The 20,299-nt window shown below is 40.9% G+C and overlaps 1 protein-coding gene and 1 non-coding gene across 3 annotated transcripts in view; one reads left to right on the top strand and one right to left on the bottom strand.

The window, feature by feature from the left end:
- The window catches only part of RTN4IP1 (reticulon 4 interacting protein 1), a 50,308-nt gene that overhangs the window by 12,259 nt on the left and 17,750 nt on the right, over positions 1–20,299 (top strand). For both annotated transcript variants that reach the window (XM_047734838.1, XM_047734837.1), the window contains exons 2-5: positions 669–820; positions 1,588–1,656; positions 2,568–2,692; positions 14,779–14,827. In XM_047734838.1, the coding sequence (XP_047590794.1) occupies positions 669–820; positions 1,588–1,656; positions 2,568–2,692; positions 14,779–14,827 (395 nt within the window). The remainder of the gene's footprint in view (positions 1–668; positions 821–1,587; positions 1,657–2,567; positions 2,693–14,778; positions 14,828–20,299) is intronic.
- LOC125103372 (U6 spliceosomal RNA) lies at positions 3,255–3,362 on the bottom strand. The gene has a single exon (XR_007128376.1). It is a non-coding gene; the product is annotated as a U6 spliceosomal RNA (small nuclear RNA).

Raw genomic sequence — 20,299 nt, 5'->3', positions numbered from 1 at the left:
TGGGTATAGTATTTGATACTATTTTTTTACTTCAAACAGCTTTATCATTTATCTTTTTCACTAGACTTGGCACCAAACAATTTTGTTGTTTAAAAGTTCATGAATGGGGGCGCCTGGGTGGCTCAGTGGGTTAAAGCCTCTGCCTTCAGCTCAGGTCATGATCCCAGGGTCCTGGGATAGAGCCCCACATAGGGCTCTCTGCTCAGCAGGAAGCCTGCTTTCTGTCCCCTCTCTCTCTGCCTGCTTCTCTGCCTACTTGTGAACTCTGTCAAATAAATAAATAAAATCTTAAAAAAAAAAAGAATCAATTATTCAAATAATGGATTTAAAAAAAAAGTTCATGAATGAATAAAAGAAACCATTTTCAAAGACTAAAATTATATAAGGAAATACCAAAAAGTCTGAAGGCAACTTCAGAATTGGAATTTCAAAAACATTTTGAGCAGTGGTAGCTTTAGTTGAAAATGGTTATAACCTTCCAAGTAATTTTCTTTGGAAAGAACAACATCCCTTGTTTTTGTGGGTTCAAGTGTGATGATAAAAAAAAAAATTGTGAGGTTGATTATTTTATAATCTACATCTTGAGGATAGAATCTGGCATGTAACTCTCTAGTGGTTTTTAAATAATTTCATTGTTTTGGAGGAAACCGATAAATTGTATTTCACAGGTGGTTATGGGGCTACGGCTTTAAATATAAAACGTGATCCTTTACATATTAAAACCAAAGGAGAAGAATTTCCCCTGACTCTGGGTCGGGATGTCTCTGGTGTGGTGATGGAATGTGGACTTGATGTGAGGTACTTCAAGCCAGGAGATGAGGTGAGTTAACTCCTTTTCTAAATATGCAGATTTCATTTTGTTGCTTTTGGAAGTAAATGTATCCTTGACCTTTTAAGGCTAGAACCTTCATTTTCTTTGTTCTGTTGTTACATTTTTCACTAACTATTCCAAAAGAGCTTGACCATACTTGAACTTTTTAAAATCCAGTGTTTAAGAATTTCAAGACTTTAAAATATGTAGGACTGGGACTTTTTTTTTTTTTTCCTTGAAGTCTTTAAACGACAATTTCTACCTTATGGGTTAGATGGTTTTAAAATAGCTAAAGTTTGGTATAATCACCTGTCACTTGTCACTTTGAACTTTTATACCAAGAAATTAAAGTTGAGCTCATAATGATAGCTAACACTGTTCTAGTTGCTTGTCATAAAAGAACACATTTAAAGCTTATGAAGTAAGTACAGTTAGGCACAGTTTACAAGATGAGGAAGCCAAGCTGTAAAGAGTCCTGCGTAGAAAGTGCTGGAGCCAGGATTCAAGCCCCAGAGACTGGGCTCTTACCAGTACTCTAAGTTGTCCGTAAATACGGTGGATTTATTAGCATCTGCTTCCAATGTGGTTTGAGTTGGCAAATTCAGAATCCTACTAAGTACTACATTTATATTAAGTGAAAATAACTCTTTGGCCTGGTCTGTTGCTGACTTGTGCTTTTTTGCAGGGTGGGGTCTGTGTCGGGGTCTGTGTCGGGGAAAGCCCTCATGCTGAGCTTCGGTCAGAAAATATGTTTCTAATGAAGTTGTGTGTTTCAGGTCTGGGCTGCAGTTCCTCCCTGGAAACAAGGCACCCTGTCAGAGTTTGTTGTAGTCAGTGGGAATGAGGTAACTCCCCGACTCTGTGCCGAAATGCCATTAGAAAGTATAAACAAAGACCGACAGATATCTCTGAAATAACTGGTTGCTTTTCACATCGGGTTTGTGTTTTATGGGTAGTTTTGAAAGAGCTAAGATAGAGAATAGGAATTTTTGAAAGAGTAAAAAAAGTATTTGATGTCCTTTAGTAACACTGCCTGCCAAAGCGGCTCTTTGTCTCCCGGAGCAGGGATTTGGAGTGGGATCTAGAAACCCTGCTGTGTTTCTCAGTTTTACCCAGAATAAGCAGTTGAAACCAAATATACCAAATGGAGCATACCGGTTAATCATCAACAGAAGCATGAGAGTAGCAGGCTTTTTCAAATAACTTTAAAAATAGTCTCATCAAGTATAGTCAGGTGGCCTGACAATTTGAATAGAGAGAAAGGGGTTAACAGTGAGGAAATTGGCTACAGAAGGGAGGGCAGGAAGGGAAAAAGGGGTATTACTGAGATTAGAGAAAGTCTGGAAAGATTATCTTCCACTAAATGGGAGTGAAGGAAGCAGCTGATCTCAAAAACAAATTAGAATGTGTTTATGAGGGCTCAAGGTTTATTTGGATTTATTTCTGGGTATAGTCAGGACTAATGGGATTATTGAATGTGGTCTCTTTATGAAGAATTAAGCAGCTTTATCTGATAATGTAGCCTATAAAATATTACTGAACCTCTGTGAGGCAGGTTGAGTCATTAGGAGAATATTCCTTAGGGATAATCCTGGAGTAGGGTATGCAGTAAATGCTGAACCTGGCAGAATGTTATAGGCATATCTATGAAATCAGTGAAAGGAGTTGGATTCCTATGCAGATAAATATACTTAATTGTGTTTCTTGGTAGGTTTGCTCATCATTGCTTATTTCTAACTGTTGTCCCCAAATTCAGGTCTCTCTCAAGCCCAAATCACTCACTCATACTCAAGCTGCCTCTTTGCCGTATGTGGCTCTCACAGCCTGGTCTGCTCTAAACAAGGTTGGCGGCCTGAATGACAAGAATTGCACAGGAAAGCGGTAAGAATCAATTGTGGTCTCTAAACCTCCCTTCTCTCCTTCTGTTAAGGTCTTTCTTTGCAGTAGATTCCTGAGAAGAGTGTTAAAATTCAGATCAGTTGCATGAGCAGAGCTGTGGTAACATTTAAAGCAATCTCCAAAAAAAAACTCCTATTTGTGTCAATTTGTACTTTTTTTTCTTTTTAAAGATGTATTTATTTTAGAGTGCCTGAATTAGGGGTGGGGGTGCAGAGGAAGAGGGGAAGAGAGAGAGAGAGGAGCATCTTCAAGCAGACTCCACACTGAGCACAGAGCCTGACGTGGGGCTTGATCTCACAACCCGGGGATTATGACTTCAGCGGAAACCAAGAGTCAGATGCTTAACCGACCGAGCCACCCAGGCGCCCCCAGTTAGTACTCTCTCGACCTCATTGTGTTGACTTTTAGCCCAAGCAAATGGGAATTTTTAAATGGAAACATGTAGGGGAACTCCAGGAGTCGGAACTTGGTAAAATAATGCAAACGTTTGTATGTAAATTTCTGCAAAGAAGATCCGTAGCTTTGATTAGATTCTTTTTTTTTTTTTTTTATGGAACGCTTCACGAATTTGCGTGTCATCCTTGCGCAAGGGGCCATGCTAATCTTCTCTGTATCGTTCCAATTTTAGTATATGTGCTGCCGAAGCAAGCACTTTGATTAGATTCTTAAAAAGGTTAAAGCGTCATCACCTTATATGTTTTGTAAGGTGCTTTTCCCCCTCTGCTAGGATTTGCTCTCTGACTCTCAGATTTCTGTGAAGACCAGATATAAAGGGACTGCAAAACACCGGTGAATATTCTTGAGTTCTCTTAGGCTTCCTGCTTGGCATCCTTTAGGTCAGTTTTTGTGCTTTCAGGTCTTTACTGTTCAAGTAGCAACACACAGTGAGTAGGAATGGGTCAGGTGTACTTGAGTCCATATATCCAGATTCTGCTGCTTTCTAGCTGAGGGGCCCACTCCATCACTTCTCTTCTGTGAGTTTTGTTTTACGGGGTAAATGCGAAAACACAAGTAAAATTAGTGGCGTGGCACACGTTGTGGCCCGTGGAAGGCACTCAATATAGGTGAGCCTGTGTTCTTCGAATTTTAGAGAGTTGGCGTGATCGGGGAAACTGATTTTATTTTTTGGCAAGAAAACAAGGTGCCAAGAACCATTTAATGATTGTGATAAAGGAGAGAAATCTATAGGTCAATTTTTAATAAGATGAGTATTTTGGTTACTATGAATTAGCGCAGGTAAAATAATTAGACTGTTGTGAAACCTTACACTTCACATTTAATGTGTTGGGCTACAAAGGCTTCAATTTAATGAAAGCTTAATAACTGTATTTCTGAAAGCAGTGTGAAGATGTTTCATTTAATGAGCTGCAAGTCTTTATTGTAGAATTCAAGGTAAATATTTATTCTAAAGGTCAACCCTGTTTATTTTTTAAGCTTCTGAAGTTACCGTTTAGGTCAACTACTTTGTTTAAATTAAATTAGTCTGGACACATAGCTTTTTCTAATGGTCTGTCTTCATTAATAACCTTGCAGAATTCAGGGTTTTCAGACCTCTATTATGGTAGGCTCTGCATTGACATTGATGCTTTATTGTTTTGTTTTTCTTTAAAACATTAGACTTCCCATGCCTGCATGACCATCTGTGTGCTGTGGTTAGACAGCTCTCATTCCTTTTGCCAGTTCAGGGCTCTCCAGGCTTATTCATTTCTAGTACCTGGAAGAAAACAATTTAGAAACTGCTCTAGTTGTCTTTTCTTAGGCACGTGGATCCCCACTTTGTTGTTGGCCTTGTGGGTCATCTTTGGTATTGTGTTTTCTTCTGTTGAAGCAGTAATGGCTTGGAACCAGGGAATTAGAACACGTGGTCCTTTTCTCTTTTGCTGACTCATAAGGTGACCCTGGTTATGCCATTTCTGGGGTCTGTGCAGTTTCCTCCAGGGTACTGAGCGGAGGACAGTGGAGGTTGTTAGGGGAGCTTTGAGAAGTGGAAAGTTTCATCCTTGGTAAGGCAGTTCCATAGTGTTTTGAATTGGGTGTGTTCATTTCTTTAGCCACGTATTAGCCAAACTGAAGCGAGATCCATTGTAAATGGCTCCTGTTTACACTGGCTCATATGCTGAATCTCATGCATTCTCACCGGACCTGTAGGATGCCTCTGTTCCAAGTGGCAGTGAGAGCTTTGGCCTGTGGTGCTCTAGGAAATCTGTTTCCTGAAGTTACTGCCTTTGGGTGGTAATAATAGTCTACCTCTCCCAATTCCTTATTTGTGGGAATCAAATGAGAGGTGTGAGCACCTTAAAATACTATTAAAAAAATTTTACAGGAGGAAATTAGGACTAAAGTGGGATTTTATTATACATAAACTAAGCAGTTCCAGTCCAAAGTGGCTTTTTTGTTTGACTATTCACGGTGAATGGTGGAACATATTTTGCTTTCTCTAAGGCATAGTTATTCTCTTTCTATTAGCTGTTGACATTAAGGCATGTTTTAGTCTGCAGTAAAGCAGGTCAGTGTTTGTTAACAAGGGCTAATAGTCTGTTTTTCTAACTACTTAATTAAAAAAAAGAAAGAAAGAAACACCCATCAGCACCTTGGAAGAATTTACAGGATTTCTTTGTAACAAACAGCTTTTTCAAATTAAAACAAAGCTTTCTAAGGTAAGGTTTACTTTCTAAGGTAATGTTTACTTTTTCCTTTTTTGTTATATAATTGGATTTTTGCAATAACTGAGCATCGTTAACCAAGGTGATAGTTTCGTACTGATGTCACGTAATATGTCATTTTTGCCCACACTTTGATATCACTAGAAAATGTCAGATGCAATCATTTTTTTTCTTACCAGCCCATCCATAGTTTCTTCTTGATTTATTAAGTTGGAAACCTAGATAACCTAGGGCTCTCAAGATGATAGAAATGTTTTAAAAAGTGGTTACACCAGATACTTTCTGAAAGCATTTTAGTGTGGTGGTTATATTTATTGGTAGTGTCGTGGTACATCTTGAATATTTCACGATCTACCTGAAATTCATCTTTTACTGGGAAAGTTGTACTTCACTCTGTTTGACAGAAGTATTAGAAAGTGTTGGAAATGGAACCATTCCTCTTGTACCATATAAATTTTACTCTTAAATTGTGTATACTTGAAACTCAATGCAGTGAATTTAGACATGCTTTTCACTGTTTCTTATTTGAGACTAGTCTTTATGACAGTAAAATTTTGTCAAGTAATTGTGAATTGGGTGTCTAATTAATTCTGTTACAGAATTGGACAGGCTCCAGCTTGAAATCATTGGGTTTACCGCCCTCCCCCAACCGCTGGGCTTCCGTGATAATTATAATACAGCTTCCTTCCTTTAGCTGCCTTCTGCCCGTTCTGTACCCCACCACCCACCTGTTTCTCCACACACTGTGCTCCCACCGCCCCTGTGGACTGTGGGTTTTCATTTGTACTTGAGTGGGTGGTATGGTCAGAGAGGTAGGGGAAACGAGACGGAAGCGTCAGCAGTTTACTTGCAGGAAGAAAATCGCCTGGCTGTGAGGAGGAGGGGGAGGGTGGAGGCTTTGGCCAGTGTGATGCAAATGTGTCTTGCTTCGGGACCTGTTTTGCTGGGGCCCCAGGAGGGCTCAGTTAAAGCACTAGTAGGAAACTCTTTCCTGGAACTTTGTGGTGTACAGATGAGCTTTCTGAGTGTCTAGGTACTATCTTGTGAAGCTCAGAAGCCTTCTGCTCTTTGGGGCACTGTAACCTAACCTCCAGCCTTCCCAGCAAGCCACAGCTGTGCCCCTGCCCCCCTGGGTCATAGCTGACTAAGTGGCCAACCCCGTGATCTTTTTCAGTTCTCCTTAGCATTTCACCTCCTTGAAGTATATGGCACTGCTGACCACTTCCTTAAGACTCACTTTTTCCATGGTTTCAGGATATCAGACTCCTTTGGCTTTCCTGCCTTTTTGACCATCTCTTGTAATTTTTAGAGGACCGTCTCTTTTCTCCAGCCTTTAACTGTTGCCATTCCCCCATGTCCGCTCCACCACGGCTCTCTGACTCCCGGAGGTCTCTCACCTGCTCCCAATTCCTGTTCCTACCATGGCAGCTTGCAGATTGGTGTCTCACCCTAGCCTCTCTGCTAAGTTTCAGTTAGACATCCCCTTTGTGTTTTAAACTCCACTGGGGCAAGACAAGACCTCCTGCCTGTGACACCGAGTCCTCTGGATTGCTAATGTCCATTAAGTGGCATTTCCCTTCAGCCAAAACCTGACCCTTTCCAAACTCTGCTGCCTCTCCTTCAACAAACCAATTCCTTGTTCTCATCATGTAAAATTTAGGAAGGCTGTCAAATGGGTGGAAAATGTCTTCCAAGTTCCTTTAATATGGGGGCTGTCAGATTTCAAGGCATTTTAGGTTTTCTTCTGCAGTGAATAGGCCTGAAATACTTATAGGTTGTAATTGCCAGCCCTCATTTAGTAGTTTGTGGTTGATGTCTTCCATGTGGTGGTATCAGATGACAAAAATAATACCACGTAGTGATGCGTTTATCCTTCACTCGAGGGAAAAGCATGCGTAGATTGCGGAGCACAGTGCCTCACAAGCAGTGGAACACTCTTCCTGAGGGATTCTGGGCAAGAGCAAGTTTTACAGAGCATTCGAAGAGGCAGCAGGGAAATGGCATGATTGCCTAGGAGCTTCGTGATTTCCTTATAAGGCTAGCCTGGCCTGTTTTCTAGGGTAAGGTAAGCTGGCTACAGCCGAGTTGGAGGACTGTGATGGGTGTTAAGTGCAGACCGACTTAAGTTGAGATTTACGACGTGGGCTAGGCCCCTGGGGTAGCCTCCATGTTGTAGCTCCTGATCTAGGAATTAACTTTATTAGTGGCGTATTGTTAAGTTTTTACAGGTCTCATAATTGGAGGAATTTTCTGGAGACGAGCTTGAGGTTCTATGTGTCTCAAACCTTGTTTAACCATTTTCCTCCTTCACTGCTTGTATAATCTAGTGCTAGGTACCATGATACTTAGTCTTATCCTAATAAGACCATAACTTCATGATGCTTTGTTGTGTTACTTCAGTGGGAAGCAGGAATATTCCTGGAAGGCATTCTTAAGCCAGGCAGCCTGTGGTAACTTAACTCTATTCGAAAGGACCATGGCCCATGTCAGTATTTTCCACTAAACCCAAAGCATTTGTATTTCCAAATCCGCTTCCCTCCCACCAAATCTACTGTTACTTGTCACAAGGGGCAGCGTAATGGAGGGTGTAGAAATGGAAAGAGACAGAAATGTTAACTGATTGTGGTTAATAGAGAAGGAAAAATCATTTTCCCTCTTCCTTTCTGAATTCTCTACCGAGACCTCTGTAATAAAGGTTAATGAGAAAAAACCCAGAAGTTTATTAACATGTGTACCTCAGGTACATGAGCTACCTGGGGAAAATGAGGCCCTCAAATGGGTAGCTTAGAGTTCAGGCAAAAATACCATCTTTCGCTAAAGACAAAAGACGAGGCACAGGTAGGGAAGGCCAGTTGTGAAGAGGTTGCTGGGAAATGCAAGGTAAAAATTGTGATACAGATTTAAGTTGGTGCCTTTTCCACTGATGAGGGTCTAAAGTTATCTCCGGGGATTAACCTTTGTCCTTCCTGGTAGCTAGGAGGGGAGGTACACCTTTTATCAATTGATGTCCTGCTTTTAGGCTGACTGGAGGACCCAGGACTTTCTTATATCTGATTCTTCTCAGCTGCCTTCAGCTCAAAATAATCCTTATGCCAAAGATGGCATATTCTGCCATCCTTCATTAGCATATCTTTTGCAAATTTTACAAAAATCTATGTTCACGCAAGTATTTTGCTAGGGCTCCTCTCAGGGCTTTGTGTAAGTAAAAGGCTTGGAGCAGGGAAGGAAAATATGGTTTTCCTCCACTCTTCTAAGTTCTTGCCTGGGTCCCCTGTAACAAGAGACAGATTAAAAAGGCAGAATCACACAGATTTATTTAATACAAGTTTTATGTGCTGGGGAGACCTTCATAAGGAAAGGAGGATCTGAAGAAGTGGTTAAGCCTGTGTTTATGCTATATTTGGTGAAGAGTGAAATGTCTTCCAAAAAAAAAAAAAAAGAAAAAAGAAAAAAAAGGTGATCAGAAGGTATGAGCTGGGGCGCCTGGGTGGCTCAGTGGGTTAAAGCCTCTGCCTTCGGCTCAGGTCATGATCCCAGGGTCCTGGGATCGAGCCCCTCATCGGGCTCTCTGCTCAGCGGGGAGCCTGCTTCCTCCTCTCTCTCTGCCTACTTGTGATTTCTGTCTGTCAAATAAATAAATAAAATCTTTAAAAAAAAAAAAAGGATAGTCAACTGGGAAATTTAGCAAGGCCTGTTCATTCTGATTCCTCACTGTACCCTTCTGTCTTAGAGATAAGGATGTCCCTGTCCTCCAGGTATAGGACCGCCCTCTCACATGAGGGTCTTACGACCTGCTTCAGCTCAGGAGGTCAGAAGTTCTTCCTGTACATGCTGTTTCTCAACTTCCTTTACCTTAAAATACTCAGTATGCCAAGATGCCGTATTTCGGGGTGGTGTGTCCCAAACCCTGTCAGTTCAGTGGTAAATCCGACTATGCTTCTTCTGTCTCTTATCCCTCCTGTTATTGCCATCATAAACATCCTTACTTCTGCCCTCCTTTCTTCTCTGTTCTACACCAGATTGAAGGAACCAGTGATTTGGTATGGTTCCCGCTGGTTGTCCTGTTCAGGGAGATGTGTTCCCAGTACTCCTGGTTAAAATTCTGAATTTGTTTCCCACAGAATCATTGTTGTATGTGTATGAGGTTCTTGGTCCGCTGTGGGTTTACTAAACCTTAATAAACGGCTACCCTGGGCACCGAGCCAACATATATAAATAGCTTTGTTTTCATGGGAAAATGTGTTTAAAGTTCCAAACCACTAATTCACACATGAACTCTTCTGCAAATTGGGGAATGTGTACATGAATTACAGAGGCTTAGGAGGGGACACACAAATCCAGGCTACCTCGGCCAAGTGTCCGTTCGTTTGTTTTGTAGTTCTATTCTACTTGCTCAGATGAAGTTTCTCACTCACTCTAGGGAGTAAACTTAGCATATTATGTTATACTTTACTATCTTTCACCCCACCCTTTTTCCCCCAAATTTAAAAGTAGTATGAGAAATTTAAAAATGAAATTAATATATTTTTAACATCCTCTTTAGTTTTTAAAGACCATTTGTTTCTACTTATGGAAGAGTTAGCCATGTTTAACTCCTCTTTGTTTCTGAGCCATTAGGACTTTATTTATTTATTTATTTTTAAAAGGTTTTTTTATTGGGGCGCCTGGGTGTCGGTTAAGCAGCTACCTTTGGCTCAGGTCATAATCCCAGGTCCTGGGATTGAGCCCCACATTGTTCTCCCTGCTCAGCGGGGAGCCTGCTTCTCCCTCTTCCACGGCCCTTGCTTGTGAACTCTTTCTCTTTCTCTGTCAAATAAATAAAAATCTTTAAAATTTTTATTTATTTACTTACTAGAGAGAGTGTAAAAGTGGGGGGATGGACAGAGGGAGAGGGAGAAGCAGACTGTCTGCTCAGCAGGGAGCCAGACTTGGGGCTGAATCCCAGGATCCTGGATCATGATCTGAGGAGAAGGCAGACGCTTAACTGACTGAGCCCCCCCAGGCGCCCCTTCCATTAGGACTTTAAATAGAGGGTACTCTAATCTTGCAATGTGACTTTTTTCCTCCCACAAGTACATGGTCTAGGGGGAATCCTAAAGGTCATATACGTCTGTGTTAGAAAGACAGGGAAAGTATATATAAGCTTAAATAAGATTGAAAATGCCAACTTTCCTTTTTTACTAACTCCTGGGGTGATGCTCATTTCATAGGAGATGAGTATGAGGCCTGCAGATTCAGTTAGAGGGTTGGGACTAGAACCCAGGTCTCTAGATATCTAGCTCTGACATTCTTTCTGGGGCTAGGCCAGGTATAGAAATTTGAAAGATTATTCCTTACTTCTGGATCTCAGACTGTTTTGTAGTAGGTTTCGTCTCTTTCATCTGCAAGGCAGCCAGGGTGTTGATGCCTTGCCTCTTACGGCTGGAATCCTGATGGTGTGATTGTAGAGGCACTTAGGTGCCCAAATACTAAGTAAAAAGTGACTCAGTAATGGAAAAGAAGCCACCACTGAGTTAATACCTTAATGTATGTTTAGGTAGAGTTGAGAGATTGGGCAGAAGTGACAGAGAAAATCAAATTTTAAGGCTTCAGGATGCATAAGCAGTGTACTAATTATTCCCACTTTCTCCATATTTTGTATATCTGTCACAGTCCAAATCCCACTGATTCACATGTGAACTTAAGAAGTAAGGGAGGAATGTGATTAAAAAGCTTGGCAATTTTGAATCACAGTGATTTTTCCAAATAGAGTATTTCCGGGGCACTTGCTCTCTACAATGAGCAGTATTCTTCCCTCCAGCGAATAGACCTCTACTTCAGTGAGGCTTGAATATACAGGGTGACCGTTCTAGCAAGCTGGGTAGAAAGCATTTCCACTGTATAGCACTTCAGTGAAGGGCCACTGGGGGTAAGCAGGGTAAGCAAGCGCTGCTATTTTCCCTTTGTGCTGGAAGTGCGTTGAAGAGTACGAGAACAGCTAGTTCAGCCCCAGGACTTCAGACCACAGAGGACTAACCCACCTATTGTGGCTTGAAAATTCATTTTGCCTGTTGTCCCTTTTTGGGGACTTTCTTTGAAGACAAGGGCAGGCCCTGATTGAATCTGCCCCAAACATGGAGTTTGCAGGACCAGAGAAGGAGGCGTCTGCACGTCTTTCCTGTGGTCCTTCAATGCTTCTTGCCCGTTTTGCACTGGGGGGCGCCATCAAGCGGCGCCAACGGGAACTGAAGCCGCCGTTGTGGAACCACTCCTGCCAAGCAGGGCTGTAAAACATGTGTGCTTTTTTGTGTGGGGGAGTGATGGTGCTTTGGATCCAGAGTTACAGGGAAGCGATGAATGACAATAATAAGGTTGGAGATGTATCTGGCAGTTTGGATCCTTAAGCTGCATTTTATTTGCTGTCCTCTTAATCCAGCCTTCCCAGGGAGAGAAGTAGAAATGAATTTCAGATGTTTGTTCACTGGAGGAACTTTTTTTTTTTTTAAGATTTTATTTATTTATTTGACAGACAGAGATCACAAGTAGGCAGAGAGGCAGACAGAGAGAGAGGTGGAAGCAGGCTCCCCGCAGAGCAGAGAGCCCGATGTGGGGCTCGATCCCAGGACACCAGGACCATGACCTGAGCCGAAGGCAGAGGCTTTAACCCACTGAGCCACCCAGGTGCCCCTCACTGGAGGAACTTTTAACGCAGTCTTCCAAACAGCCCGGGGATTCCCTCACTTGAGGTAGTCACAGTTGTTGTCTTGATTGCAGGAGAAAATGCTGATTCAGATGAATTTTAAAGTCAAGAAACATCAGCCATCGGCTACATCCAGGGTAGTGTGCCTAGTCCTGGGCCTACTAGGAGGTCTCTGCCCTCGAAGCCTTCCAGAATAACTTGGGAAGCAAGCGTATGGGTGAAAGTTAACAACGTGTGGCACCGACACCTGCTTTGGTGTGCTCTTGGGGTGCTGTGCAGGAAAGCTGGGGCTTGGCTTCAAGCGCCAGAAGACCTCACCAGGCAGTGAAGGCATCTGGGAGCCTGAGAAATGGGCCAGTGTGCACAGGACTTGGTCATAAGAGTGAGGGGGCCAGGGTGACTGAGATGGAGAGTTCTTTTCAGAAAATGGTGAGACGTCAGAATTGAGATAAGGATTAGATTGTGAAGGATTTAAATGACTTGACTTGTTACATTTCTGTAAGTAGGAATGGGCCAGAATAAGAGTAGAATATTTCATGGATGAATTAATTTTTTTTTAAGGTTTTGTTTGTTTGAGTGAGGGTGGGAAAGGAGGGAAGGAAGGGGGGAGAGAGAGAGAGGGAGAGAGAACATGAATGGGGGAGGGGCAGAGGGAGAAGCAGATTCCCTGCTCAGTGCAGAGCCCTATGCAGGTCTCAGTCCCAGGACCCTGAGATCATGACTTGAGCTGAGGTCAGACCCTTAATCGACTGAGCCATGCAGGCGCCACTGGATGAATTAATTTTTGGATGTATCTGTGAGGCAGTTTTAATGCTTCCTGCCCACTATCCCCATTTAGGAAATACTCAAGCTATTAATGTATGAATTGAAGGACTTTAGAAGGGTTCTTCTTTATATTTTTTTTCCTATTCTGGGCAATTTATAGTTCTTTGAAAATTAAAAGTAATTTTTTCTGGAAGGAACACAATTTATAAGGAGACTTATTTTAATTACATTTAGTGTATTAATTTCAAAGGGAACAGCTGGCTCAGAAATTTTAGTAACTTTCAAGATCTAAAAGGATGACAAACAACCTTCTGTGATTTGAGGGTAACAGAGAAGAACACAAAATGAAACTGGAGTTAAGATTGTAGACAGAATGCATGTCCCGAGGTTCTGTGCATTTGCTAGAGATAGGTGGCAAAATTCTCTGCACCTTCTAGCCACCAAGTCAAAGAGGGAAATGAGCTGCGAGAGAGGAAGTCATTTTGGGTTGGGACTGAGCAGATAGGAACCCAGAACTGGCGTGTTAAGGGTGGTGGGAGAGGCATGGAATGCAAACTCCCAAAATAGTAAAATGATGTAGGCTGTTAGACAGTATCAGTGGCAATAAAATGGAACAGAAGGTAAGATGAAGAGAGCAGACAGGAGTGAGGGAGAGAGCCTTGAGGATATGTGAGGAACAGCAAATCAGACAAAGGAAATCCTTCTGAAAGGCCCTGACATGGAAGGCTTGTCTGGCACCTTCCAGGAGCAGCAGGAAAGGCCAGTGTGGCTGGAGTAGAGTGACTGAGGTATAGAGCTGAGGAGATGGGGGTAAAGAGCGAGGGAGGGGGAGGGGGACCCACAGGCAGCAGCTATGAAGTTTACACTGACAGACAGAAACTCAGCTACTCCCACCACGTAGTCTTTAGAAGAATGTTATTCTGTGCTTACTTACAAAGCAAATGAATTCTCTCAACAGTATCTCCTTAGCTAATGTGGTATCAAACATTGAACACGTTTGATAATGTCCCTCATTCTGGGTGGGTAGCAGAATACCAAAGTGCAGTTCAATACTAGTGATTTTCTAGGGACCTGAAACTATGCAGTTCCAATCGGCAATTCCATGATGCTCTGGCTTCATTTGAGAAGAAAATGTAAGAATACATAAAGCAGTGATTCTCTTTTGTGTCCCGTACTTCTTTGGGAAAATTAGGCTAGATCCCTCTCTTCCCCAGTGCATGCCTGCAGAATCCCACCAAATTTTTCATGTTATTAGATTCAGTTCACAAGTTCAGAGGGTTCACACACACACCCCCACCCATGCACCCCATCCCAACTCATCCATAAACTCTAAGCTGAACACCGTTGGTCTAGAGGGGAAAGAAACCTACGACAAGCAGACATAGTAAAAACCTGGAACCCAGGGTTGCTTGTGCTGATAGGACAGATTCATCTGTTTCAACAGGAAGCCAAATTGAGGATAAGATTGATTTCCATTTATGAAAGTTGATGAGCTTGTCGGGACATGTCTGAACAAAAGACATTTATTCCACTTTGGCAGGAATGTGGTCGGGAATGTGATTTTTCTTAGAGAGCTACTGAATCCACTGTAACACACTAAAAAAGGATCCCAGAGCTCCCTCCTATAGAGAAAGCTGTGGTAATTTTAGCCTGGAAAAATTGTAAGGCAGATGTTACCAAGAACCGTCTGCACAGCTTAAAAAAAAAAAGTGATATGTTGGTATTTTTGGTATTTGGTATTCTTGGTAAAGAGTTCATAGAATGTTTAGCTTTAAGCACTTATAGATTCTTGGTGAACCTAAAATGAAAATTCTTTTGTCATATAATCTTTGGAAGCTGAATGATTATTTGCTTTTGGGATTATTTATCTTTGAGCCAGCTCATGTTGAAAACCTATTATGTGTTTATCCAGTTATGTTGACCTAATATTTTCCCTAATTGTAGTTTCTTTTGCATTGCAGTGTTTTAATCTTGGGTGCTTCCGGTGGAGTTGGTACTTTTGCTATACAGGTAAGACTGTTTTGTTTTTTAATCTTATGACTAGAAAGAGTATTTCCATGAGTTTATAAATTCACCTATGAGAAATAATTTTTTCATGAAAAGTTCAGTAAATTCATTATAATTTCAGCTTGCTCTTCTAAGGAGGGAACTTCCTAACATAGAAGTAAGCATTAACCTTTCCAGTGGTTTAATATATGAGTTAGTTTGTGGCTGTCCTCTCTAGCAAATGTAGGGAGTCTTTTAGGAAGGCTGGGGACAGTGCTTGTGGATGGGAAGTTTGCAGTTTGGTAGAAATGAATAAGCTGATTCTAAAATGTATGTAGAAATGCAGTGGCCAAAATACTGTAAAGATAGCAGTGTTCCACCAAAATGATCTGCAGATTCAGTGCAATCTTACCAAAATAACAATTGCCCTTTTTGCACAAATGAACGAGCTGATCCTAAAATGCAGATGGAATTGAAGAAGACCCCAAATTGACAGTCTTTAAAAAGGGCAAAGTTGGAGGATGCACATTTCTCGATCTTAAAACTTAATACAAAGCTATAGTGGTCAGAACAATGTGATACTGGCATAAAGATAAACATATAGATCAATGAAGTAGAATTGAGCATCCAGAAATAAAAACCTGTATCTATGGCCAATTGATTTTTAACTAGGATGGCAAGACCATTAAATAGGGAAAAGAATAGTCTTTTTAATGTAACTAATGGTGCTGAAATAACTAGATACCCACATCCAAAAGAATGAAGTTGGACCCCTACCTCACATCGTATGTGAAAAATAACCCTGGGTCAAAGACCTAAATATAAGAGCTAAAGCAATCAAACTTTTAGACAAAAACAAGAGTAAATCTTCATGACCTTGGATTTGGCAACAGATTTTTAGGTATGACATCAAAAGTACAAGCAACAGAAGAAAAAAACCAGATAAATTGGACTTTATCAAAATTAAAAGCTGCTGTGCATCAAAAGACACCATCAAGAAAGGAGAAAGATGACCTGCAGGGATCAAATCTTTGCAAATCATTTCTCTAATAAGGGTCTAACATCCAGAATAGGTAAGAATTCTTACAACTCAACAAAAGACAACCCAATTAAAAATTTAGCAAAGCACTTGAATAGACTACCTCCCCAAGAAAATATACAAATGGCCAATAAGCCCACAGAAAGGTATTCAGTGTCATTAGTCATTAGGGAAATGCAAATCGAAACCTTGGTGGACTCTCCCTTCACACCTACTAGGAGGGCTATTTAAAAAAAAAAACAAAAAAGGAAAATAATGTTGACCAGGAGGTAGAGAAACAGAAACTCTCATCCCACTGGTGGGAATGTAAAATGCTGCAGCTGCTACGGAAAACAGCTGGGCGGTTCCTGAAAATGTCAAACATAGGATTACCATGTGACTTGGCAGTTCCATTTGTAGGTATATACCTGAGAGAAATGAAAACCTGTTCAGACAGAAACTGGTCCACAGATGTTCATAGTGATACCTATATTCCTGGCTGCCAGAGAGTACAGGCAGCCCAATGCTTGTCAGCTGATGAATGAACAAAATGTGGTTTACGCATTAGTGAAATCATACTCAGCCATGAAAAAGAATGAAGTTATGCATGATTCAACACTGAGAAACCTGCAAAACATTATGCTTAGTGGAAGAATCCAGACACAGAAGGTCACCTTTTGTAGGATTCCATTTATATCCTCTCTGGAGGAAGATCTGTAGAGACAGAAAGCAGATGAGTGGTTGCCAGGAGCTGGGGGAGAAAGAAAGAGGGGATGGCTGCTTATTGGGCATGGGGTTTATTTTTAAGCTGAGGAAAATGTTCTAGAATTAGACAGTGGTGGTGGTTGTACAACACGGTGATGTACATAATGAGTTGACACTTTAAAATTGCTGAAGTGTTGAATTTTAAGTTTTTATATGAATTTTATAAAATTCTATATGAATTCTCAAACAAGAAAACAAAACAGTGCCCTGAGCTTCCAGGAACAGGACGGCACCATTATGGTCAAATATTTCACTGATTTCCTGGGAAGAGGGCTTGATTAAGTCTCCCTCAATATGCAGGGAGAGGCCCTTTCTGCAGCCTGGTGACCATACTCAGAAGCTCTGCCACATCACTTTCCAGAAGAGAGACTTTGGGTGCTATGATCTCTCACCCAGACCCCACATCAGCTCTTTTGAAGACCCAGATAGTGCTGGAGTTTTCCAGCCACCTGCTAACTAAATTAGGGGTAAAGGGATAGGACTCCTAGGGGATGCATGCACACCTTGACTTCTTTTTAATTCCTTATTAGATACTGCTATGGTCTAAATGTTTGTGACCCTGCTGAATTCCTATGTTGAAGTCCTGATGCTCAATGTGGTAGTAGAGAGCAGGGCCTTTGGGAGATGAAAATGCCCAAAAAGAGGTTCAGGAGAGCTCCATAGCCTTTCCACCATGTTGAGGACACACAAGGCACTGGCTCTGTGTGTGTGTGTGTGTGTGCTAGGAAGAGGGCTTTCAACAGGATGGGACCATGCTGATGCCTTAATCTCAGACTTCCAGCCTCTATAACTGAGAAATACATTTCTACTTATAAGCTACCTAGTCTGTGGTATTTTGTTAGAGCAGCCCAGACTAAGACACCCAGGCCTAGTCCAGAGACTGGGCAAATGTAGTTTAATGAATAACTAAATGGAAGAAAAGAAAAGGAGGGAGAGTGGGAGGAAAAGAGAAATACCAAATACTGTTGGTTAGAGTGTAAATTGGTACAAGCACTTAGGGAAATCATTTAGTATCATCTACTAAATCTGAATATGAATTGCCCTAGGGCAACCCAACAATTCCACTTTTATGAATATCCCCTACAATGATTTGTACAGTTAACATGCATGTTCACCAAAAGATATATACCAGATTTAGAGATCTCGTCCACCAGAGGAGACAACTCAGATGTTTATCAACAGTGAAATGGACAGGTAAACTGTGGTCTATCTTACGCTGGAATATTACACAGTCATGAAAACTATAGTTGTACACAGTGAGGTATGTGAATCTCATGAGCAGAATATTAGTGAAAGAAGTCACACAGCCTATATGATTCTATTTAATGATATTCAAGAACAGGTGAAACTAAACGATAGGGTTTAAAGATGCCTACCTAGGGAGTAAAACTCTTTAAAAAGTGGGGGAACAGCAAAAAGGGGCATGCAGTAGTCCAGATGGCGGTATTACTTCTAAAGGAAGGAGGGAACTATGATTGGGAAGGGGAAAGCAAGGATGCTTAGGAATGTGGCGTGTGGTCTAGTTCCTAATCTAGAGCGATGCTTAGAATACAGTTTGCTTTGTAATAACGTTTATATTCCATGCACTGTTCTGTGTGTGTTACATTTCACGACAAAAATATTTTAATACAGTAAAAACAGAAATAGGAAAATATCAAGGTTATATCTAACACAAAGTTATTATGAGAGGGCGCCTGCGTGGCTCAGTGGGTCAAGCGTCTGTGTTCAGCTCAGGTCATGATCCCAGGGTCCTCTAATGGAGTCCCACGTTGGGCTCCTGGCTCAGCAGGGAGTCTGCATCTCTCTCTGCCCCTCTTCCTGGTCATGCACGTGCTCGCTTGCTCTCTGTCGTGCTTGCAACAATAAATAAATCGTTAAAAGAAAAAGTTATGAGAATGAAGATTAGGAAGACATATCTAGAGATTACAGCATGTCAGAAAACATGCCCACAAGACAGATCACATGTAACTCACAATTTTTAATTGTTTTTTTAAGTTGGCTCTACGCCCAGTGTGGGTTTTGAACTCACAACCCTGAGATTAAGAGTTGCATCCTTTACTGTGCCAGCCAGGCACCCGCAAATGTAACCTACAATTTCAAAACAAGTTAAAAAATTAAAAGTATATAAGACTTTTAGAAAATCTTAGGGGGGTAAAAGTAAAACAAATATAAAATAAAACATAGAAAGTAAAACAAATTAAAAATCTTGGGGGGGGTAAAAGTAAACAAAAATATTTAGCAGTGAAGACTAAACCAGAAGGAATTCAATAGCAAATTAACAGGATACATAATGCTGCCCTAAATAGAAATATATGTATAAATAGGAAAAAGTTTAAATTACAAAAGAAACCAAGAAAAAACCAATTCAAGAGGAAGTGCCAAATATTGAAGTTAGGAAAGAAGGTTGATGTATAGGTAGTAGGCTCTGAAGAGGAAAACCAAAACAAGGGAATAGAATAAACACTAAAATCTATAATTCAAGAAAATTCCCTATCTTCCTGAAATTAAATGATTTGAAACTACATATTAGGTGACCACAGTACTTATCTAAGAACATGGACCTAGATAGAACAATATCAAGGAAAACCCTAGTTAGTAAAATTAACTGGCTTTCAAAGAAAAGGAAAAAGGGGCTCCTCGGTGGCTCAGTTGGTTGAGTATCTCTACTCAGGTTTGGATCTCAGGGTTGTGAGATTGAGTCCCATATTGGGCTCTACACGGGACGTGGAGCCTACTTAAAAAAGAAAGAAAAAAAATCCTTGGGACACCTTTAAAAAAAAATATCGTGTGACTTAGAAGTAAAATTAGATTAGCATCAGACTTTTTGACTGCAGTGCTGTAAGGCTAGGGGAGGAAATGGAGTAACCTATTTAAGACGCTCAAGCAAGAGTATACTAAGACTATATTAATTTTACATATGTAACAAAACTGGTGCACTGTTAATAACTTGTGAGAACTCGGGGAATATGTTCTCCTTTTCTGAGAAACGTACTAGAGCTGACAACCAAAATGACTGGAAAGAGATCACATTAAGGGCTGGTGGTAAATGTTAAGTGTAAATTTTTCTATAGAACTAAAACCGGGGACTTAAAGTACATTGTGTAACAGCCTATCCTCTGATGAGGTTAAATACAGCACAACTATTTATTAAAAGCAGAGGAAAACTGGGAGAGCATGTATTAAAGTTCTAATGCTTTCATTAATCTGCTCCATTGTATTAATAGTAATAATGATGTTAGTATTATTTAGAGGATATTCTGTGTGTTATATACAATAGGACAGATGGATATTTATAGCATATTTTAATTCTGTCGTCCCCTGTGTCTCTGACAGGATTTTAGGTGTGGAAGGAAAGAGAAACAGAGGTAATAGAAAAGAAGTCAAGGAAAAACTTTGTAGTCTTAAATTTGAATTGGAAGTATCAATATGAACTCGAGATACTCTGTGTAGAGCTATCTCTTGATAGATCATTGCTCACTAAAAGATAGATCATTGCTCAGGACTTCTTGGAGAAATGGCAGATTCTAGATCAAGGGCACAAAATGTACAAGAATGAGCCTAGAATACATTAAATAGGAAGAAAACTATCAAAGACTAACTTGAGTAATATCGGAGAGACTTAGGAGCCAACTTGAAGAAACTCTCAAAGATGTGACAATTTGAGCTTCAGTAGTAGTAATACAAAGGACTAAAGCCCTTCAAATACATTTAAA

The sequence above is a fragment of the Lutra lutra genome, chromosome 6 (genome assembly GCF_902655055.1).
Source record: "Lutra lutra chromosome 6, mLutLut1.2, whole genome shotgun sequence".
Classification (NCBI taxonomy): Eukaryota; Metazoa; Chordata; class Mammalia; order Carnivora; family Mustelidae; genus Lutra; species Lutra lutra.
Note: the sequence above shows the minus strand (reverse complement) of the source record. Positions and strands in the feature narration are given on the sequence as shown.